This window comes from Myzus persicae, unplaced genomic scaffold, assembly GCF_001856785.1.
Source record: "Myzus persicae strain clone G006 unplaced genomic scaffold, MPER_G0061.0, whole genome shotgun sequence".
Lineage (NCBI taxonomy): Eukaryota > Metazoa > Arthropoda > Insecta > Hemiptera > Aphididae > Myzus > Myzus persicae.
Genome location: NW_019103988.1, coordinates 76,362 through 100,256, shown reverse-complemented (window position 1 = coordinate 100,256; position 23,895 = coordinate 76,362). Strand labels below are relative to the sequence as shown.

Here is a 23,895-nt window from a genome sequence, read left to right as displayed (position 1 = left end):
GCGGTCCTTCTAAAAATGGACCCTGCCCGGCGGCCCCGGCGGCATAGCCGCTGCGGACGACCGCCATTTGACCAATCATGGAGTTTGTGACGGGCACCGGGATCGCGTTGCAGACGGCCGCCCGTGGACCGAAATAGAAAAAAATAATAAAACACAGCCGCCTTGGAAACTTGTGTGATCAGCGCGTGGAGGGGGTGCCGTCCGCCGTGGTGGGGAGACTAGGGTTTTTCACATGCTGAAACTCCGGGACAATCCCATTCATTCTACGTCTCAACCGCCGAGTAGGTACTATCTAATATAATATAATATCATACGCACCTCGGACACTACTATTCGCTTATTGTTGTGTAGATAACATAATATTATATAATATTATAATAAATAATATTAAAATATTATCATATATACATATAATATAATAATAAGACTACTGGCAGTGTGCTTTTAGAGTTCGTATATATATAATATTGTATTATAATTTAACCGCTAAATAATAATTTTACATTTATATCTATTATAATATAATATAATTATATCTTTATTTTATATATAGTGCTCTGCTGTTGAGTAGTATATTATAATATTATTATTATTATTATTAATTCAACAAAGTGTGTGTTTTCTTTTCTTGTGAAAGTCGTGATCTTATTTTTTATTTTTTTTTTGTTTTTTTTTTTTTGTTTTTTTTTTTTAGTGTTACGACGTAATACGTGCGATAATTCGTCGAAAATCGAATTCGCCGCGTCGGTGATCATACATAAATAAAATATACATAGTGTCGGCGGCTGTTTTTGTGCGCAGATTTTGTTTTGTTTTGTTTGCCGTCTAACCAAACGCGGCAGTGTACGCCAAATAACCAACGGACATCGACCTCTCTGGTATAATTTTTAAATTTGTTTTTATCATTTATTCGTTTGCGATCAATCCGTGTTCCATCAAAACCCTGGTAATATATCCACGTGCATCGTATATACCTATGTACCGGCACCCGCTTACCCGTCACCATCGGCTTACTATTTTATATCCGTCCGCTTACGAATCTACGAGAGTAGGTTTACCGCATAACCACTTAAGATCCTCGAGCATATCGTTTGAAGTTTTTTCTGGCCCGAGCTAGTCTAATAATAGAATTTTTTTTTGTTTTCTCTTCCTCCGCGAAATGTAGGCCGCCGCGTGTCGTATTTCATACAACCGCCGAGAACTCTGGACCCAGGCCAATAGTTAATTATTTATAATATTTTACGATCCCAACTTTCAGGGCAACGAAATTGACACATTCGCCATAATAGGTGAACGTGTAGAGTTCGTTCGACCTGTCTGACGTAGTGGCACTGTTTAATGTATATGTTCCGTCGACTTACACCGATTTCAATTTTCAATCGTTTATAAATAATAAAATAATATTATCGCGTGCTTCAATATATTATCTTTGATGATAATTTTAATTATCTCTCGAGTATCTCGAAACCGAACCGTATAACACATGCACGATAGCCAAACAGCAGGGCCATCGTCGTCGTTAAAGTCCAAATACATTTGGACAAGTCGTTATTAACGGGTATACACGCTATATATAAAACATATTGCAGAACATTTAAAATTTTTTAGTGCATATTATTTATGCATTCGAATACTGCAGTTATGATCTATTTGTGCGATCGAGAATACTATAACTAACTAATAAACGCTTCACGCTGATTGCGTCTATAACACCGATACCGTACATTAACGTTCATTTCCGTTCGATCTATTTCGGTCTGTATAGTGTCCACCCGGGTCTGCATTATTTGGCTCCGGCTCCCAAGTTTCTAATAATATACACGCCATGTATAGCTCCAGGCACCTCAAATATGCGATAAAGAGCTTTTCGATTTAAAAAAAATCGTGTCACCTAACATTTGGTTGTACTGTTGTGTTGTGTTATTTTTACTGTGCGTCCACCACTGCGAAGTTATATTATTGTCGAGTTCGGGTTTGCTGAAAATTATAAAAACGAATCGTTGAATAATCGGTGAACAGTTTTGCCATTTGATTTTTGATCTACAATATTTTTTCAACTTTAACTTAAAAAATATATTTTTATTTTCTTCGTTTAATCTTTTGGAATTTATTTTTGTTTTGGAATTTAAAGTCAGCAATACTTTACTCGCATTAATTAACATTAGTAAAACTCTTTATTATATACGAAGTGATACACAATAACACATTTAATTGACCGCGAATTATTTTTTTAGGTGTGTCGCAAATAACACCATAAATAAAAGAGGTGTGTGACGACGTGCAACAAATCGTTTCTTTGCCTTTTCTCTTCAAACTACAAATATGCCGCGTGTAGTTAAACAAGAAGGTGATGACCCAGATCCAACCCCATACTTGTTCGTATCTCTCGAACAGAAGAGAATTGATCAGACCAAACCCTACGATGCGAAAAAGGCTTGCTGGGTGCCTGATGATGACGAAGGTTTCGTCCAGGGAGAAATCCGAGGAACCAAGGGTGAATTGGTCACCGTCGCTCTTCCTAATGGAGAGGTATGTCATTCTACGATGTTTCAAAAACATTTTAAAATCTTCTAAAATCTATTTGATATTTCAGCGTGAGCTTAATATATTTTTAATAGGTATAGTTAGAGTTAATATTTTTATTTTTTGAAATATTTCATACTAATTTCACGATATTTTTTGTTTATATTATGAACAATAAATAATAACTATTATTTAAATGGAATAATATTCTTTGTGGACTTTCGGTAACATGAACAACTTTGTAATTTGTACATGTAGATAATCATTATGTTACACTGTTACGGTATATTATATATAAGTATATCACAATTAATTACTATAAGTAAATAATGTTGTAGCAACAAAGAAGATACCTAAAATTTCCTATTAAATTTTTTCACTGATAAATCGGAATTACAGAATTGAGATAACATTAAATATTCAAAATACCTTAAGGGGTGGTAACAACATTCAACTGCAATATACTTCGATGATTAATTATTTTAACATTTTTATTTTACTGACAGTTAATAATAATTATTAAACGATAAAAATTAACTATGTATTACGATATAAGTAATCTTTGCACTTTCGTCTACAATTACAAGGTTTTATTTAGATTAAATCTAACTTTCGATAACTGTAGGTAGTTATATGTATCTGGATACCTACACAAAAATATTTGTTTAATTTTAATAGAAATAATTTAATTTAGATACATTATAATCTTACTGATGTACAGAAATTTGAAATTATATTGTTAAGGATTCATTTTTATAAAGTTAATATTAATCAGTATAGTGAGGTAATAATTGATTTTAATGTTTTCTAACTCTTAATAACTTAATGTTCTAAAATACATTGATGAGAATTTAAATCAATGAAAATAAAACCTTACATATCAGAATATGGAGGTCGGGGGACGAAAGTAAAAGGCAGATAAGTTTTGAATGGGTATATAAAATATGTTGCATTTCAATGTTATACACTGTCTTTTGGATCGCATAGGAAAAAACGTTCAAAAAAGATAATGTGAATCCGGTGAATCCTCCAAAATTCGAAAAAGCCGAAGACATGGCTGACCTGACTTACCTGAACGATGCCAGTGTGTTGCACAACTTGAGGCAGCGATACTTTAGCAAATTAATTTACGTAAGTACCAATTCCGATTTTACTAATATACATTTTCTATGGTATGTCAGGTAAAAGATTTCAAAAAGGACCAAGTGGGACAAGTGAACCCACCGAAATATGAAAAAGCCGAGGATATGTCAAATTTGACATATTTGAACGATGCGTCTGTATTGTATAATTTGAAAGAAAGATATTACCATAAGCTCATTTACGTAAGTGTTGGGGTAGCCAATGAACGAGGTTACGTGCATCGTGCTTTTGGATTTTGAAACCCGTTTAGAAAATCCTGTATAATCCAGTTCCTGAAATAATCCTCATAAAATACAAAAAAACAATCATTATACATGAAATACATACTAAATTATAATAACCAACCAAATTTACTAATTTATATAATTATTGTAATAAAGTATAATTTCATATGCTTTACTAATAAGGCATATTTTTAAAATGATCATATCATTCATTTTAATTTTACAGTTTCAAATATTTTTTATATATTTCTTTAATCAGTTAATTTTTTTTACATTTTTTGTTCATAAATATTTTACTTCACAAGCACTGAGTTCGTATCCTTGAGATAGTGTCACTGTACTCGACCACTTCATTACCCCGTTGTACATCACAAATTTGATTATTAGGTAAAATAAACAGATTGTAAATATTTTCAATTTTCAATAATTATGATAAAATTAACATCGGTTTTTCGTCGTTGTTAGGATATGATTTTATATTCATGAAAAAAACATTGTTTTGAAATCCTGTTTGATATTATTTTATCTGGATATACCTGGACATAAATGTTTCAATTTATACAGTAAAACCCAAATACCTACCTATCCTGTGTGTTTGTTGTTTTGCTATCACTGTCGGCCGAATATGACATTGGATCGACAGTTCTAGGTGAACCCTGTTCAAGAGAACAACACCTATTGGCTTCACATATTATAGAGTAGAACATGTTTGTTTTATTGGTTTCTTAGATGTGTAAAATCATAGTAGTAGATTATTTTGAATGAAATTTTGATTAGATTAGACTTTTTTTGTACAATGTATATTTTATATTCTTACAAGAGACACTTTTGCAAATAATTACGTGATACATGAAAATACATTTATCATTTTTTTAAATAAGAAAATCATATGGATTATTTATTGCATATTTATACAAGTAACGATTATATTTTAAAATTATCCACATAATTATTACAAGTGTCTGTTGTAACGATGATTGTATATTTGTATTTTTAAATTAATTTTGAGAATATTCATAATTTGTTTAGACCTACTCCGGATTGTTCTGCGTTGCTATCAATCCTTACAAACGATTCCCCGTGTACACCAATCGTTGCGCTAAATTGTACAGAGGCAAGAGGAGGAATGAAGTTCCACCCCACATTTTCGCCATTTCTGACGGCGCCTATGTTAACATGCTTACAAGTTAGTATAATATTGAATTCAATGTTTAATTAAAGATAAATTAATTTCAGAGCGTTACTTTGAATCAAATATTAGAATTCAACTATAGTTTTAAATAATATGCTAATATAATTCAAGTATAATATCAAATGTATCATACAATATATCTCTGATAAATATAATAACCATTGTAAAAGTTTATATCATAACAATGTTTTTTTTTCATTTTTTTTTCAGACAAAGAAAATCAATCTATGTTGATCACGTAAGATAATATTAATTTAGTTTAATATCAGAATTCTTGTTATGTTTATATTTTATATTTTATTATTCAGAGGAGAATCTGGAGCTGGAAAAACTGAAAACACGAAGAAGGTAATTGCGTACTTCGCCACTGTTGGTGCTAGCACAAAGAAGGAAGAGGAAGCCGCTGGTGGTGTTAAGAAGAAGGTGATTATTAAAATTGAATACTTACAAGTACAACAATAATAATTATTGAACCTACTTTGACAAATATGTAATTTTACTTAATAGGGTTCCTTGGAAGATCAAGTTGTACAAACCAATCCAGTATTGGAAGCCTTTGGTAACGCTAAGACCGTCCGTAATGACAACTCTTCTCGTTTCGTAAGTACACAAACTATAATACCAATATTATACTAAAATCACATGATACTATATAATATTTTCTGGTTATGCTTAGGGTAAATTCATCCGTATTCATTTCGGTCCCTCCGGTAAATTGGCCGGAGCTGATATCGAAACTTGTAAGTACATTTCAAGATAAATACATATCGCAGCTACTTGAGTATAATCAATGTACCTCGTGGTCATAAATATCGATTGGACATGAGTAAAATAATTTGAACTAATCTATAATTTTAAAACGTTTTACCACTATAGATCTATTGGAAAAGGCTCGTGTCATCTCTCAGCAATCTCTTGAAAGATCTTACCACATTTTCTACCAAATCATGTCTGGATCCGTGAAAGGCGTAAAAGGTAATATATATATAATAACTTAAGAAAAACATTATTCATACTTACTGATCAAATTTAATAATTACTCTTAAAATTGTATTAATGCTCTCATACACAGTAAAAGGGACGTTGGTTATATTATGTCATGGGGAGGTAATAATATATATAGATAATAATATTGTAATGTAAAATAATTGAGATAAAACGTTGGCGAATGAAATCGTAGTCTATTCGATCGATACTAACCATACTACTTTTGAATCCGAATAACACTGATTGGTTGTTAAACACAGAGATGTGCATGCTGAGTCAAGATATCCACGACTATCACTACGTGTCACAGGGAAAAACTACTATCCCCGGTATGGATGACGGAGAAGAATTCCAATTGACCGACGTAAGAACCTACAAATCGGTCTTATCCTCACTACACTTCCTCGAACTTTATTATTCCTTATTCCATAATAATATACTATTCACGTATATTCTCCTCGTACCTATTGATATTCGTCGAAATGCTGGGCGTCTTAGCAACCGTAGATGACGTAGTATAGATGCATTTTTTTTTTTTTTTGATCTATTATGTAGAAAATCTACGAGTGTATACAATTATGTAAATAAACTACCCAGCCGTACATTACAAAACTAGTACAGGCGTAACGTCTACACTCTACCTACATACGATATGACTATAAAAATATGTCCCAAACTATATATTATAATACGTGATATAATATATACATTGATGACCGACTTAGTCTCAAACCGCCAACTGTGTGATTTTTATTTTTTATTTTTGATAAAAGTGTATAGAGTGTATTATATATAGAACAGACCAACAGATTTTTTTGACATTAGCTGTTGTAGCCATGTAAATACATTTTTTTTATTTTTAACATTTAAAAAATTTAGTTTTAAAACACCACGAATCATAGTGTACAAGGTTATAATAAGTACAGACTACAAACCATTTTTAACTCGTACCATATAAATGGTTTTTGCATTTTATTCATATTATTATGAATTTGTTTTTTGTGATATTTTAACTTAATTCTAACGTCTGACTTTTTACGTTTCTACCAAAAAAATCTTATACACTACTGATTGCGAATATGGGAGATATTTTGATTTTTGAACAATATATTAGTTTAATATTATACTGTTTTCACAATAGAATTTTGATTCCAGAAGTTGCATGTTTTTTTATTTTATTTTAATTAATTTTAATAGATCTAACGATTTTAAAAATCAAACTCAATTATTTAGAAAAATTACATATTTAATGGTTCTTGGTGCGCGTTGCATTTCTGGAATTCATTGTTCTTTGTGTATCGGAAAAAGTTTTGATTTAAACCCGATACCTGAATGTGTTTAGTAAATTAGATATATGAGATTATCTCTTATATCAATTTTACACATTAAACCCAATGCATGACAAATGGGGTTTGTTTTTTTAACCAGAAATGTGTCTCCTGTCCAACAATGTAAACGATTATCATTTCGTCAGCCAAGGAAAGACTAGTATACCTGGTGTAGATGACGGAGAAGAGTTCAAAATTACTGATGTAAGTCTTTCCCTGTCTTTTCCTATTTTCGTTCGAGTATGCTCATTCCAATCTCATAATAGATAACCATTTTTAAATGCTTGAAAATATTTTCAATACTTACTACCAACACCTCAAAACTATTATACAAATAAAATAATGAATGAGCATTCTAAACGAATATCCTTTTGAATCTCTCCTACCGTCAATGTGTAATCTTTGAATACCAAGCGGCTTGATTGTTTTGGCTAAACTCTATTGTGACTATCGGCAGTGTACTACTTAATAATGTGTATTAAAACTCAAGTCAATCGCAAAACGTATATGCAACTTGAAACATCTTCACAATACCTATGTATTAGCATATCATAATTTTTTTTTTTTTTGTTTGTTTTGGACATGTATGATTTTGTGATACCTAATAACTGTTTTATGCACTTTGCACGCAGAAATGTGTTTATTGAGTAAGAATCGAATCTCAGACTTCTATTACGTTAGCCAAGGTAAAACTCGAATACCTGGAGTAAATGATGGTGAAGAATTTCAAATTACTGATGTAAGTGCGACCCGCGCTTCATGTAATCTCATTATTTACTTTAAATACATCATTTATTCATGTGCTATAATTATTATAGATATCTTACGAGCATCATCAAGCCAATAAAATGCGATCTATAGGTTTTCAGGGGAAAATTAAAAAAAAACTGTTATAGGAATACATTTTACATTTTGGGTGCATATTGCCATATTATGACTATTATAACCGTAACTGTTTTATTTTATTTAGATATTTATTTGTATGACTGAATATTTTAGCGTCATATGCTTTATTGTATTGTCCGAAATTTATGTTATTGTGTATGTTAGCAAGCGTATAATAGCATCATGCAAAATTATATAGGATTATGTTTGTTGTAAATATTGTCTCAAAACAATATTTGAAAAAAATGTATTTACAATAAAAATATATTCTTGACAAACATGATTTTAGTAGTATAATATGTTGATTCTATGTTATACTATTTATAATTATCTATAAATATGTATATTGTGTATAAATATAAAATGTCTTCGTATTAAATATAATTAAACATTACATGCTTAACTGAAATCGCTTGCTTTGGCAGAAATGTGTATGTTATCTAACAACATCTATGATTACAACAATGTATCTCAAGGAAAAATCGCTATTCCCGGAATGGATGACGGAGAGGAATTTCAACTTACCGATGTGAGTCTCGTGCCTTTACAGTTACTATATATTTATGTATACAAAACATTTAATGATTGATGAAAGTCCTTAATTTTCATCATACCGAAAATCGAATATAAAATATAATATAAATATTTCTTTATATTTCGGGGAGCTTTCTCTGCTTCGCTTATTTTAACACACACATTACATTATTCATTATTTTATTAAATTTGTTATATTATTATATTTTATTTCATCTTCAAACAGATATTATTATATTTTGAAAATATTCATGTGTTCCTCACTTTTATTTTGTATTTTGATTGAGTGAGGGTAAGTTTACATCATATATATTTTTATTTAGCTTTATTATAAGCTTTTGTGTCTCCTTGCTTAGGTTTTTGTAAGTATTTTTGCTTCTTGTACAGACTTGTCTACTTGGACTAAAATTTGCTTTTTGACTCAAGTCTAAGACAACCTTCAATTTTTCCTTAACTCTAAATTTTTTCCTTATTTAGATTATATTTATATATATTTTTTTTTTAATACTAGAAAAAAGTCTAAAATTTCATAGACGTGTTTTCTGAATCACGTTAACATTTTTATATTTTTTTCAAGTATATCAATCAAAACGAAATACACTAATTCGAATTCCTAATTATTATTCTTCCACTAATTTTGTAATCTTTAAATGTATAAAACAACAGCAAGCTTTCGATGTGCTTGGATTCACTGAAGAAGAAAAGAATGACATTTATAAGATTACCGCCTCAGTCATGCACATGGGAGGCATGAAATTCAAACAACGTGGTCGGGAAGAACAGGCTGAAGCTGACGGCACTGAGGTAATTATTATGTCATAATTTAATTTTCATATTTATAAAATACATATTTTGTTTCTGATTGTAGGAAGGTGCACGTGTTGCAAAATTATTGGGCGTTGACTGCGATGATTTGTACAAAAATTTATTGAAACCCAGAATCAAAGTAGGAAACGAATTCGTCACACAAGGTCGTAACAAGGATCAAGTAAGTGTGCTTTTTATTTTTTTATAGATTCTTTCACCGGGTACTTGTGAATTATTAACTCTGTGCTATTATTTAGCATAACTTACCGAAATATGTGCTAACTGTATATTATTGCCTTCTTTATAGGTCTCCTACTCTGTGGGTGCTATGTCCAAGGGTATGTTTGACAGACTTTTCAAATTCATGGTGAAAAAATGTAATGAAACTTTGGACACACAACAAAAACGTCAACATTTCATCGGTGTGTTGGATATTGCTGGTTTTGAAATTTTCGACGTGAGTATTATCTACGTAATCTACTTAATTACAATTGTGAATGCAATAGATACCTACTGTTGTATTATAAATTGTAATTGAGTAAATTATTCATATTTAATTTATTATTGAATTGTATTATATTACATATTATGAACTTGTTCTGTAAGGAATATTTTTGTTCAATATTCCATTTACTACTATAGTATGTCTGAATAAGTTTATCCATAGGTTAACATAGGTTCAATACATTTTTATTGCAAAAATTGTATCATCATTTTAATTTAATAGGACTGTTTGATTTACATTGATTCATACTACTTTTGAATTGATAGCTTTAATTATATGTAAAAACAACATACCCAGTTTTTGTTTAAATACGACACGATTATTTACTAAGCACATTTATTACCTTAATAATATTTTACATAATATTTTAAATTCTGAATTTGATAAACACAGTACAATGGTTTCGAACAATTGTGTATTAATTTCACCAACGAAAGACTTCAGCAGTTCTTCAACCATCACATGTTTGTGTTGGAACAAGAAGAATACAAAAAAGAGGGCATCAATTGGGCTTTCATTGATTTCGGAATGGATTTATTAGCTTGTATCGACTTGATCGAAAAGGTACTTCGATATAATCGGAAAGCATGACTTATGTGCATTTTTGTTTGATTTCCAATCCTCGATTGAGTCCCCAGAATTTTAGTTATGTGTTACACTTCAATTTACTACGAGAGAATATTTCGAGAAACGTCGGTAAGGATATATTATGTATAGTAGATATTATTATTTTGAACCATACCTATTACCTATAATAGACATATAAAAGATATTATAGCTAACTGTTTATAATATTATTATTACCCTTTACATATTTTGTAGCGTCATGTTATTATTATTATTACCCGCCAATTAATGTTACCATGATATCCCTCTAATAATAATACTGACTAATGCCTATACCTACGTATTATATTCGTTCCACCGTACTCAAATCGGTTTAATATTTTATTTTACACATCACATCCATTTAACATGTTTATTGTTTGCTACCCAATTTAAAGTACAACGGTTTCGAGCAACTTTGCATCAACTTCACCAATGAAAAGTTACAACAGTTTTTCAACCATCACATGTTTGTACTTGAACAAGAAGAGTACCAACGTGAAGGTATTGAATGGGCTTTTATCGATTTCGGAATGGACTTAGCCGCCTGTATTGAACTTATTGAAAAGGTACCCGTATTGGAGCAGGCGGTTGAGTGTTAGAGTTATTGAGATTCTGCACAGTAATTAGATCGATCCTCCATATGACAAACGAGGACATTGTATAACATATAATATGTACCTATAGTTTTACAACAGTATTTTAGTTGGTTTTCCAAAACGTGCCATGAAAGACACGTCGAATTAGTATATAGTAGTTATTAGTTATTACTCATTAAAGTTTTTGTTTAAATGTTGTATTTGTATACCTACTTATACATCGTGCATGCTAACTGTATTTGCTTGTTTTTTCTTTTCCCATTCGTGTGTACTATGTAGTTCAACGGGTTCGAACAGCTTTGCATTAATTTCACCAACGAAAAACTGCAACAGTTTTTCAACCATCACATGTTTGTATTAGAACAAGAAGAATACAAACGCGAAGGTATTGAATGGACATTTATTGACTTTGGAATGGATTTGCAACAATGCATTGATCTTATTGAAAAGGTTTGTATGAAAAAAATTAGGAAAAAAACCTTTCATTATTTATATCAATATAAATTAAATTAAAAATGAATCGTCAAGAAGCCAATATACAATTCCCATACCAAACTAGGCCATTGAGTAGTTCAAAAACATGAAGATTTGACTCTTAACTATTATAACACAGGTATAAGTATTTAGTTGTCAGAAACATTGATATTCAGATTTATCTTCATACCTATAGAAAATAAAGTTGTAGTATAGAATGTTTGCATGTTTTTATTTTATCCATATAATTGTACAACACGAGACATGATACAATTTTGTTTTTATTTGTGAATTTATATATATCAAAAAACAACTTAATAATGTACTTAAACGCATTCAAATCACTTTAAAATACTTTAATAAATAATAAAAATATTAAATTAATTTTAATTATACATGGTTTATAACCATAATATTTCAATGAGGCTAGTTAAACAGTTGTTTGTATTAACTTATTTTAAAATTATAATTATAATTAACTATTATATTATCATATCAAAGGAGTGTAAAAAGTTTTTGTTTTATAAAAATTAGGTAAGTTATGGATTATAAGATATTAAATAACTCTCATTTGAAATATTAAAAATAACTCTTACTTATTTTTTAGACTCAAAAATAATGTTAATTAAAGTCTTATGCAAATGATAATCACAAAATTTTTATTGATATTAAATACATAATTATTCTGAGTTAATTTTTAAAATTAGTACTATAAACTTTAATTTATAATATATTAAAAAGTTTTTTCAATGCGTGTACGTTATAAACCTGTGTTTATACTCACATAGGTATCTAATTTTATTTAAATTTACATAATATAGCCCATGGGTATCTTGTCCATCCTTGAAGAGGAATCTATGTTCCCCAAAGCCACGGATAAGACCTTTGAAGACAAATTGACCTCCAACCATTTGGGTAAATCACCCAACTTCAGGAAACCAGCTGTTCCCAAACCAGGTTGCCCAGCCGGACATTTCGCACTTGCCCATTACGCCGGTGTGGTGAGTTATCGGATATTAAAAAAATAATTAAACAGTTTTTTCAATACTTGCTTTCATGCTTAAATATTGTCTTTTATCGGTGTTTAGGTATCATACAACATCACCGGTTGGTTAGAAAAGAACAAGGATCCATTGAACGACACTGTTGTTGACCAATTCAAAAAAGGAACAAACAAATTGTTGGTAGAGATCTTCGCTGATCATCCAGGTCAATCTGGTGGCGCTGCTGCTGACGCCGGTGGCAAAGGTAATATTTCTTGTATTAATTAAAATGTTTAATTAACAATAATTATCATACACGATTAATGAAATACATTACTTATGATTACTGTTTAATCAGAACTACAGGACACACACACACACACACACACACACACACACACACACACATTTCAAATACATTTTTAAACAGTACATGAAAATGTTGTGAATTTTTAATTTTGTGCTGCCAGAAATATTTAAAAATCAAATTGTCTATAATGTAGTACTTCAACTCACATTTTCACAACCATTTTTGAAGTATTACGTAAACGTATTATTCATTTCAACGATATACAAATCATTTAATAACTGATGTATATTTTTTTAATAAGACATTTTACCTACATTAATATTTAGAATCATCGTATTAAAGAATACCGTATCAAGTATAAATGAAATAACATCAACATTTTAAATTAATATTAACTTAATCATGATTTATGATGGATTTTATACAATGCAGGTGGTAAACGCACAAAAGGTTCAGCTTTCATGACAGTATCTACATTACACAGGGTAATTTTACCAAAGTGTTACACACAAAATCGTGTTTTTTGTGAGACCATAAAACTGCTTCGCAAATATTACATGACTACAATAATTATTTACAATACTATTTCGATATCTTCTGTCTTCTATTTGTTACGTTATTTTATACTAAACAACACTCAAAATATTATATAATACATATTTATAAAAATCAACACAGATTATTTAGGAAAAACACAACACTTATATTAATACATCGATAGTACCTACCTACCTACCTATTTATTATCATTGTCAATTCTAAAATATTTGTGCAAATAAACAGGAGGTCGTGGAAAGAAGGGTGGTGGTTTCGCCACTGTGTCGTCATCCTATAAGGTATATCATCAGTAATAATAATTACTTCGGCCTTGATTTTTGTTTTTGAATCCACTGAAATGCCGATTTTGAAAAATCACACCAACGAATTGAGTTGTTTTGATAAGGACGCAAAATGAACTCTACAAATTCGGCATATTCTTTTTGTGTATTCCTCAAAGTAGAATTAGAATTAGAATTAGAACTTAGTTTATTGTTTTTTGCCCTTTGGACCATTATACATAGGCATAAACCAAATTAGTATTAATATTTATTTAATTATTCGATTTGCAAAATACCGTTTGAACCGGATATATCTGAATGTGTTGCACTCGTATACAAATACGTACTAAAAAAAAAAATAATAAAACAATTAGTGCATTATAATATGCAAGTTTTAATAATTGTGTATTATTGCTATTATAATTATAAAATACTACTGCATTTTGAATTTATTGTATTTTTATTAACAATATTTTTATTATTACGATTATGAGCAGAGCTATACCTATTATCTACCTAATACGAATACTTTTCCCAGAAATCGGAGTATTCCATAAGTTTTACACCTAAAGACTTTCTACATAATATTGGACATTTTACACTGCACTAAAGGGAGATACTTTATATAATCGTTTAATCATTGGTCAGAAATTTTCGAAAAAACTGTTTCACGGCTGGTAACGCGTTAAAAACCTTTATTTGATTCACCGGTTTGAGAACATTTTTTTTATCACATCTTTTAAATCTGAGAAACTTCCATTATGGTCGTACTTAAATTTTTCCACGATATTACGACATATGCAATTGTAATACTATATTAATCAGTATTATATATTCGTTCGATTTTAATTAAACTTTGAATTGAAAACGTCCATATTAACACAATATTAATCCTAGCTCCGTTCAGAATCGTTTTCCAAAGGCAATAAATACATTATTGCTTTGGGTTTTATAACAAAATGTGTTGGTTAGCGAAAAGAGGGAGAGTATATTATACTCAAAACTCAAGCTTGACGAACTCTATCAGCGTTTTATTTTATAATTTTATGCAACAATATAATTTTACAACAAAGATTTTTTTTTTGTTTATGACTTAACTTGAAAAGTATGGTTTTTAACTGAAATTGTATGTTTTAACGTGTTTTGTACAACGATAACAATTTTTTTGTTTTTTGTTTTCGTTTTTGTTTTGATGACGATGTTTAGTAGGTATTGATATTAATATTCGTATGTGTATCATAGGAACAATTGAACAACTTGATGACAACATTGAAGAGCACACAACCTCATTTCGTACGTTGTATTATTCCCAATGAATTGAAACAGCCTGGTAAGTTTTTTATTATATATTATAATTTACGAATAATATTTAATAATTTATTCATTGATATATACTTATGAAATCGTGTTTTTCATAGGTGTGATTGACTCTCACTTGGTAATGCACCAGCTGACATGTAACGGTGTACTTGAAGGTATCCGTATTTGCCGTAAAGGTTTCCCCAACAGAATGGTATACCCAGACTTCAAACTGCGGTAAGCATTACAAAAATTATTTACTTTATTTTTCAATCATAATGCACAATTATAAATTTTAAAAATATATTATTAGTACACATTTTTTAAACTATTAAATTCCCAATCGGTGAATATCAAATTTGTAAATTGCCTTCAATTATAATTTAATGTATCCATCGTCAAAATTTAGTAAATATACCCTACTCACCTATGTCTTATACACAAAATGATTTGTATTAATTATACATACAATAATTAAAATTAATTAATTTTATTTGGTAAAAAGATACATGATCTTAGCACCCGCAACTATGGCTGCTGAATCTGATCCTAAAACATCAGCTGCTAAATGTCTCCAAGAAATCCAATTAGATCCGGAGAGTTACCGTATTGGGCACACAAAGGCTAGTTGTCGAAAACTATCAATATTTTCCATTAGAATACCCAAATTTAGTAATTTAGATACCCTCGAGTGAACCCTGTTTGATATTAATAATTATTATTGGCATGCAGCACTATCAAACCTACCTACATAGCATTCCACACAATACACCCTGCAGTTTGTATAGCGTCAATGTAGTGATTATTATATATATACGTTTCAAAATAAAACGGCAGTGTAAAGGAAAATGGAAATTGAACATATTATAATTTAAATGTGTTTTTATTATTATTATTATTAATTTCTATTTAAACCGATAAACAAATCAATAGATACAAGATCTTAGCTCCTGCTGCGGCGGAAAAGGAGACTGACCCAAAGAAATGCGCTGGCGTCATTTTGGAAAACGTCGGGTTGGACCCAGATAAATTCAGGCTTGGCCACACTAAGGCATGTTCAAAAAGCAAAACCAATATAGGAATTTTCGTTTGCGAAATTTCTTAATTTATGCCATTTTGCTTCACACTATGCGCAAACTTATTGCAACTTTTTGCTGAAGGTTTTTGCTGTATACAATATTGGGCTCTAGGATTATTTAATATTAAGCTGGCCGTAAATAAAATAGTTGTTTATCTACTTCAATGACGCTCATCGATGTCTTACTAATATTAGAATAGCCGCTGTAGCATGTGCCCACTTAGACCTTAGTACTGTAGTTATTAGTTTATATATGTAGTGCGTAGTCTAGTATAATACTATAGAACAAATCTACAAATGAGTAGACGGATTATTATCCAATTCCTTTAGACGTTTTGTATACCAATTTATATTTGTAATGCAAACAAAAAACAAAACCTTTTTGTTTTATCCTTGCTTGTTTTTTGGTTTTTTCATGTTCCACCGCTTATTTTAAAAAATACCTTTCGCATCGCACCACAAAAGATACAAAATACTGTATCCAAAAGGTGTGAAAGACTCAATGTCGCCCGAAGAAGCGACAAAAACAATTTTGGAAGGAATTGAACTCGACCCAGAACAATACCGGTTGGGTAACACTAAGGTATACTTTTGGGACAATATGTTTGACGTCATTATATTATTAGTTTGATTCACGCATATAATATAATACCATCACATTCATATAGTGGCGTAATTTTGGTCTTAAAGTGGACGAAATACAATTTGTTGACGTATACATTTCAATTTTAAGCTAATAAACTTTGTTTCGAAAATTCAAACAATCGGGTCTAAAGAAATTTTCAACTTTCGAGGTTGTTCAAGTTGTAAAATCGATTTATTTGATTTGACCGTTCAATGTTCACACCTAACAACGCTAATCACATCGTGTATAATTACAAACCAACTGTGTGATGCCTATTTAAAATGTTTGGGGAACAAAATATTATACATTAGTGAAATATGTTCGAATATTCAATTACTATGCACAAAAAAAGTTTAAAAATGTCAATATGGTAAATAAAAATATACAGATTTTTCACTAAGATTTCAATTGATACTTACGTAGATATAATTGTTTATGTTTGAGGTTTTTACTACGATTTTAAACAACATAATATTATTTTAAGCAAAACAAAATAGTGTGTTACGTATATAATGTAGTTAAAATTACTTAAAAATGATTATATATCTTCGACAAATATCAAAGTTATAATGTCTTGCAATATATATAACACAGTTTTATAGTCCGGAATTACGCCATTAATAGGATACAATAGACTAACAGGTTAAGAAATATTTTGTAAACGTTCGTTCATTTCATGGACTCATGTGTATGTAGGTCGTGGTCAATGTCCAATATTTTTAGAACATTTCATTTCAAATGTATTTTACGTATATTTCATCATATTATTGTGAACGTCATTATTTGTTAAATATTTTATCGAAAATTTAAAATTATAAGATAAAAACAATAACCCGGGATATAATAATTATGAAAATAAATTTATCATGCATGAAAATTCTGCTTTTTACTATTGATATCATTTAACACCAGAATGTTGCTTCATTTTTTAACTGTTTGTTTCATAGCTTTGACGAGTTGTACAATTTGTAATTAAGAAAAAAGAAACTGATACTACATAAAATAAAGTTTTTCAGTTAATATCCTTTTTGCCAATATACATATTGATTGCATGTTTATTTTTTGTTTCAATGAGATCAAATCAATATAATACGGCAAAGTGATATAAACTTAATTTTATGTTTACAAATATTCGTTCAAAATTGTTTGACAGTCATTTGCCGAGATTGAACTCTATAGTTCTTTTTTGTTCACAAATCTAACTTGATTTCCTTTGGGTTGTTCGTTAAATTCAATAGGTATTCTTCCGTGCTGGAGTATTAGGTCAGATGGAAGAATTACGTGATGAACGTCTAAGCAAAATCATTGGATGGTTACAGTCATACATTCGTGGTTATATTGCCAGAAAAGATTTCAAGAAATTACAAGACCAGAGGTTAGTAAACTTGCCACGCTCAATAAAAATATGAAAATACTAACAATAAATCGTTAAAAAAACGTTTTGCGAGTATATTTATAAATACATATAATATATTATGCGTTATAGCTGTTATGTCGTCGTAATAGTATCCGCGATTTGTAAAAATATACACAAGTTATTTATGGCGAAGATATATCGCTTTTCTGAATATTCAGTATAGGTTGAACAGAAAAATCGTGGTCGCAAATTCTTACAATTTCTATTTTAATTTTTATGTTAAAACTTGTTAACGTATCATATAACCAAATCTCCATTGTTTTACATTTTTCTAACAAGTTTTATTTTTGGACAGATTGGCTCTATTGGTTATCCAGAGAAGCTTAAGGAAATACATGAAATTGAGGTCGTGGCCATGGTGGAAGATGTGGTCTCGCGTCAAACCATTACTCAATGTGGCTAACATTGAAGATGAATTAAGAGTAAGTATTAAACATTTTTAATTTTAAGATTTTAAATATATACTATGTACTTACATATTTTAATCTCATAAATTCCGAATTTTTCTACAAGTAATTTGTAATCAAATCGTGGTTATAATCTCTTTAATGGGATTTCAAGTTTTAAATACCACAAAATATTAGAAATTTTTTTAGGATCCTTGAAATTCAATAATACATCATAATTAAATTTAGATATCTTATAATAAAATCCTTTTATATTTATAATATAATATTGTGTTTAATTATGTATTATATAACATTTGGAATAATATAATGTATACCCAATCTAATTTCTAAACTCATAGTCATGAATCATACAAACGTTAAAAATAATTTTTCTACAAATATATTTAAATCTAACATTAATTTATAACTATTTACGTAGCTATAATAAATCATATTTCTAAAAATGTGATAATATTAGCTTTAAATTATCATCAATATCAAAACCATATACAAATATATCCCCTTTTAAGTTTGAGTAATTTATAATAATAAATGAAAACCTACTAAACCTAAAATAAAACAGATCAATTTTTAAAAAAAACTGACTAAGTTTTTTATTTTTAGATTCTGTTTAATTTATTTTGTATTTATAAAAAAAAATCTTGTAACGAATACCAACATAGTTCGTTTGAAAACGAATGTGTTTATAATATCTTTGATTTAAATATAGATTTTTTTTTCAAATTTGTATTTATTCAAGCATACTAATACAATATCATAGGGATTTGATACTTTTAGTATTCATGAATGTTTCAAATAAAATACTTTTTCAAATAATCATTAATAATATGATCCTAGGATAAAAAAATTTGCTATTATTATAAATATATTAAATAGAATTTATATAAATATCACCACCCATGTTGCATCCAAATATGCACTCTACACAATATAGTTCCCCCACCAAAAATATTCTCGCGTTACTGGTCCACCCACATAGCCGCTCTGTTCAGCAACATCGAACACTTGGTCCATTAGACACATCACTTGCCTTCCTGAGTGCTAGCCTAGTAATAACCCAGTGCCGCCATGGATTTACTAAAAGACTTGGAAATTAATAAACAGAGATTGGAAGAAGAAGTAGACAAAGTCACAGCTGCATTTGAACGTGAAGAGAAACTTCGTAAAGAACTCGAAGCACTCAACACCAAACTGTTGGCTGAGAAGACACAGCTACTTCAATCTCTGGAAGGTGAAAAGGGAAGTTCATCCAGCATCCAAGAAAGAGCAGCTAAGTTGGCGGCACAAAAGAGCGACTTGGAATCTCAACTTTCGGTGAGTGTTTTAATTATTTTAATTTTTAATTTTATTCGGTACAGACAGGGACAAATATAACTTACAGTAGTTTAAAACATTTTAAACGTAGTTGATTACAATTCGATATCATTAATTTAAATCATTTAGAAACTATACGTTGGCTTCTGAATGTAGTCAATTGCAATTAATTCAGCTTATTCAAAGCTTAAAGCAGTTACTATAAAGATTCACAATTTAAATCATTTAAAACATATTGATATTCATTCAAGTATTTGTTTAAATAGTTATTTTTCTTAACCATAGTGCGAGCACTAAAGTATAGCAATAATCATACATAAATAGATATTCATTTATTTTATAATTATTAATTATTAATTATTTATATTATTAAATCTCAAATAGGTATATTAAGACGTGAAAGAATTCAAAACATTAAAAATAAAATTATAAAAATCTTAAATAATTTTATATGCTTAATTATTATTGTACTCTTATTTAAGTTAAGAACTGAGATTTTAAAGAGAAATATCAATAAATAATAATGCACTCAACGTCTTGATGTACAAGTTATTTAAATATATTTTTACAAAAGATGAATTTTCTAATAAATAGAACTCTAATGTACATCTAAAATAATTTTACAACTCAAAATGTCAAATTTAATTTAATAAACGTAGAACAAAAAAATTAAAAAATTAAATGCTTAACTTTTACAAAAGTTAATAATAATTTAAATTTTACAAGATACTAAAATTAAAAATACGTGATATTTTAATTAAGCTTTGGATCGAGCTGACAGCAAGTGTAATACATTTTCACGATTTCCAGTTTTAAAATAACCCATAACGATTTTACTTTTCGCAGAATATTAACTTTAAAAAATGTTAATATTATGTTATATTTATCATCCATGAATAGTTCCATGCGACATAAGTGGCGTGAAAGAATATCCCACGAGACACGTCTGGTGGTCTATTTTAAAGTTCGATGAATAATCCTAGTTTCAACGCCTCCACGATAATATTACAGTGGAACATCGGATCTCCTTCTCCCTCTTTCATAACATAGATTTCTCGACATGTTGGAAAAATTCGCTGGCAACGAAAACACCCATAAATCCTGACAGGGGGTGGGGGACATGCGATAACACGTGCCCACACGCAATGTACCTGGAAATAGATTATATTCTGCTGTATGAAAGCGAAAAATGTTATTCATTGCATGTATTTATATTTAATACAAAATATTTAAAAATAATTAATATGCACAATTAAGGATTTCTAAAAAGCAAATGCATCACTCGACGATGTTCTTTTTGTATATCTTATAACTATTATTTAGGATTGTTGTATTTTAATTTTTGTATACTATTTCAGTGAAAAAGAAACGCGGTTTGGTCGGCACTTTTATTTAATATTTAATACATCGCTGTCTTTACTTTTGAACAATTGTCTAAGTTAAAGATACATAGGTACATTGCATTACAATTTAAATTTGGCTAGAGATTAAAAATTAAATAATTTTATTTACATTGGTGAAATGGTCAAGAACAAGTACAACCCTACACATTATAAACACTATAAAGTACACTTAGAGGCAAAATAAATTATATAGAAACGTATAAGTTATTCGCTTTTTCGCTGCATTAAATACAGACACTTTAATAAGTTAATTATGCTTATTACAAAAATAATAAATATTCAATTTATGTACTTTTTAAAGTTATATACTTAATTAAATATTTTATTTTGATGTTCCTAGATAGATTAAAAGGAGTTTATTTCTATAACATTGCACTCGAATAGTTAAAAAAGTATAATTATCCAAATTAAGTAGATACGGATTATAGAATGTTGCATTACTTACTTAAATTGTAAATAGTACTATTTTTATAATAATTGTGGTATTTATAAATGTTTCATTAAAAAAGTTTGTGTTTTAAATGTTAAACATAATACACGTATACATTGATGTATACTATATAGGTTTCGTAATCTGATTTCATCGTTATTTTAGTAAAAATGCCAACATACCGACCTCTATAGATATGTTGAAAATATTCCCAAAATAAATGATTAAATCAAACGCGTTGACTGTTGGGTCATTATCAAAACATCTGGACAACATTGGTTTATGTGTAAACGGCATTCATCAAGTAAAATTCTTTAAACATTTACTTCATTAACCTGTTTAATTTGAATATAATTTATGCCCACGTAATTTTGACATGCACCGATGAGTATTCAAACTATTAGTATTACTCGAGGAATTTATTTTTTTAATTAGAATTGGCAGGGATTCAAACAAATGCTGCAATTATATTTCTCTTTTAAATATTAAGAATATATTATAACATATTTTATTTATTTTAAACTTACAAATAAATTGGTTTTATATTTTTTACATCTTATGAAAACTATTTATATATAGAAATGTATAAATTATACATTCAGTAGACATACGATATAAATGTGTTACGTCTTATTCTACGAATTCATTTAATTTATACATTTATTAACAATGGACGTCTTGACTAAATTTTCAACATTTATTATAGGAAACTCAAGAGAGGTTAACCCAGGAAGAAGATGCGCGTAACCAACTGTTCCAACAGAAAAAGAAATTGGAACAAGAAAATGCTGGACTCAAAAAAGATGTCGAAGATTTGGAACTTTCTATTCAAAAGTCCGATCAAGATAAGGCATCTAAGGATCACCAAATTCGCAACTTGAACGATGAAATTGCTCACCAAGACGAACTCATCAACAAGTTGAACAAAGAAAAGAAATTGTCTGGTGAAACCGCCCAGAAAACTGCCGAAGAATTACAGGTCAGTTTAAATATTTTAGATTCATGCCTGGTTCACAATTTTTATTAACTATCTTATACAATAAATAATTACTTATTACTTGATTATAGGCGGCTGAAGACAAAATCAACCATCTTAACAAAGTTAAGAACAAGTTGGAACAGACTTTGGACGAGTTGGAAGACTCGTTAGAACGCGAAAAGAAATTAAGAGGTGATATTGAAAAGGGTAAGAGGAAGACTGAAGGAGACTTAAAACTTACCCAAGAAGCTGTTTCTGATTTGGAACGCAACAAAAAAGAACTTGAACAGACAATTCAAAGGAAAGACAAGGAATTGGCTTCTCTTACTGCTAAACTAGAAGATGAACAAGCTTTAGTTGGCAAACAACAAAAACAAATCAAAGAACTTCAAGTAAGTGATTTAATATATATTATTTTATATTTTGAAAAGTATGATATTTGGTACTTTACTTAATTGTAACTTAAAATGTTTAATTAAACATCGTAATTCCCATTTCAGTCAAGAATCGAAGAACTCGAAGAAGAGGTTGAAGCTGAAAGACAAGCCCGCGCTAAGGTAACAACTAATACAATACAATTTTTTTTTTTAAATTCTTATCTTTTACCATTTTCTTTAACAATTTAATGCAAGTTACACATTTTTACTAACCACTATATATATATTTATATCATTGATAGGCTGAGAAACAACGCGCTGATCTTGCCCGTGAATTGGAAGAGTTGGGTGAACGTCTTGAAGAAGCTGGTGGTGCTACTTCCGCTCAAATTGAGTTGAACAAGAAACGTGAAGCTGAGATGAGCAAACTCCGACGTGATTTGGAGGAAGCTAACATTCAACACGAAGCTACCTTAGCCAACTTACGCAAGAAGCACAATGATGCTGTTTCAGAGATGGGTGACCAAATCGACCAGTTGAACAAACTCAAGACCAAGTAAGTTTTGTATTTGTATTATTTTTAATAAATTTGATAAAAAAAATTATATATCATCTAATAAATTAAATGTTACAAGAATGAATAAA

The 23,895-nt window shown here is 29.5% G+C and overlaps 1 protein-coding gene across 47 annotated transcripts in view; it reads left to right on the top strand.

The window, feature by feature from the left end:
* Positions 1-754: 754 nt before the first annotated feature.
* Positions 755-23,895, top strand: part of LOC111037263 (myosin heavy chain, muscle) — a 28,312-nt gene continuing 5,171 nt past the window's right edge. For 2 of the 47 annotated variants that reach the window (XM_022319733.1, XM_022319734.1), the window contains exons 1-27: positions 755-878; positions 2,235-2,529; positions 3,511-3,654; positions 4,920-5,076; positions 5,293-5,320; positions 5,391-5,505; positions 5,590-5,682; positions 5,759-5,822; positions 5,959-6,057; positions 7,498-7,601; positions 9,483-9,620; positions 9,685-9,804; positions 9,931-10,080; positions 10,522-10,692; positions 12,629-12,808; positions 12,896-13,055; positions 13,884-13,936; positions 15,161-15,248; positions 15,337-15,454; positions 16,761-16,878; positions 18,159-18,295; positions 18,633-18,759; positions 19,852-20,061; positions 22,601-22,873; positions 22,963-23,265; positions 23,374-23,430; positions 23,553-23,806. In XM_022319733.1, coding sequence (XP_022175425.1) covers positions 2,323-2,529; positions 3,511-3,654; positions 4,920-5,076; positions 5,293-5,320; positions 5,391-5,505; positions 5,590-5,682; positions 5,759-5,822; positions 5,959-6,057; positions 7,498-7,601; positions 9,483-9,620; positions 9,685-9,804; positions 9,931-10,080; positions 10,522-10,692; positions 12,629-12,808; positions 12,896-13,055; positions 13,884-13,936; positions 15,161-15,248; positions 15,337-15,454; positions 16,761-16,878; positions 18,159-18,295; positions 18,633-18,759; positions 19,852-20,061; positions 22,601-22,873; positions 22,963-23,265; positions 23,374-23,430; positions 23,553-23,806 — 3,668 coding nt within the window. In that variant the 5' untranslated portion in view covers positions 755-878; positions 2,235-2,322. Of the gene's footprint in view, positions 879-2,234; positions 2,530-3,510; positions 3,655-3,704; positions 3,849-4,919; positions 5,077-5,292; positions 5,321-5,390; positions 5,506-5,589; positions 5,683-5,758; positions 5,823-5,958; positions 6,058-6,329; positions 6,434-7,497; positions 7,602-8,707; positions 8,812-9,482; positions 9,621-9,684; positions 9,805-9,930; positions 10,081-10,521; positions 10,693-11,132; positions 11,304-11,612; positions 11,784-12,628; positions 12,809-12,895; positions 13,056-13,532; positions 13,586-13,883; positions 13,937-15,160; positions 15,249-15,336; positions 15,455-15,722; positions 15,841-16,150; positions 16,269-16,760; positions 16,879-18,158; positions 18,296-18,632; positions 18,760-19,851; positions 20,062-22,600; positions 22,874-22,962; positions 23,266-23,373; positions 23,431-23,552; positions 23,807-23,895 lie in introns of those variants that run through there. The other 45 variants (XM_022319729.1, XM_022319732.1, XM_022319694.1 and 42 more) reach the window with 41 other exon arrangements.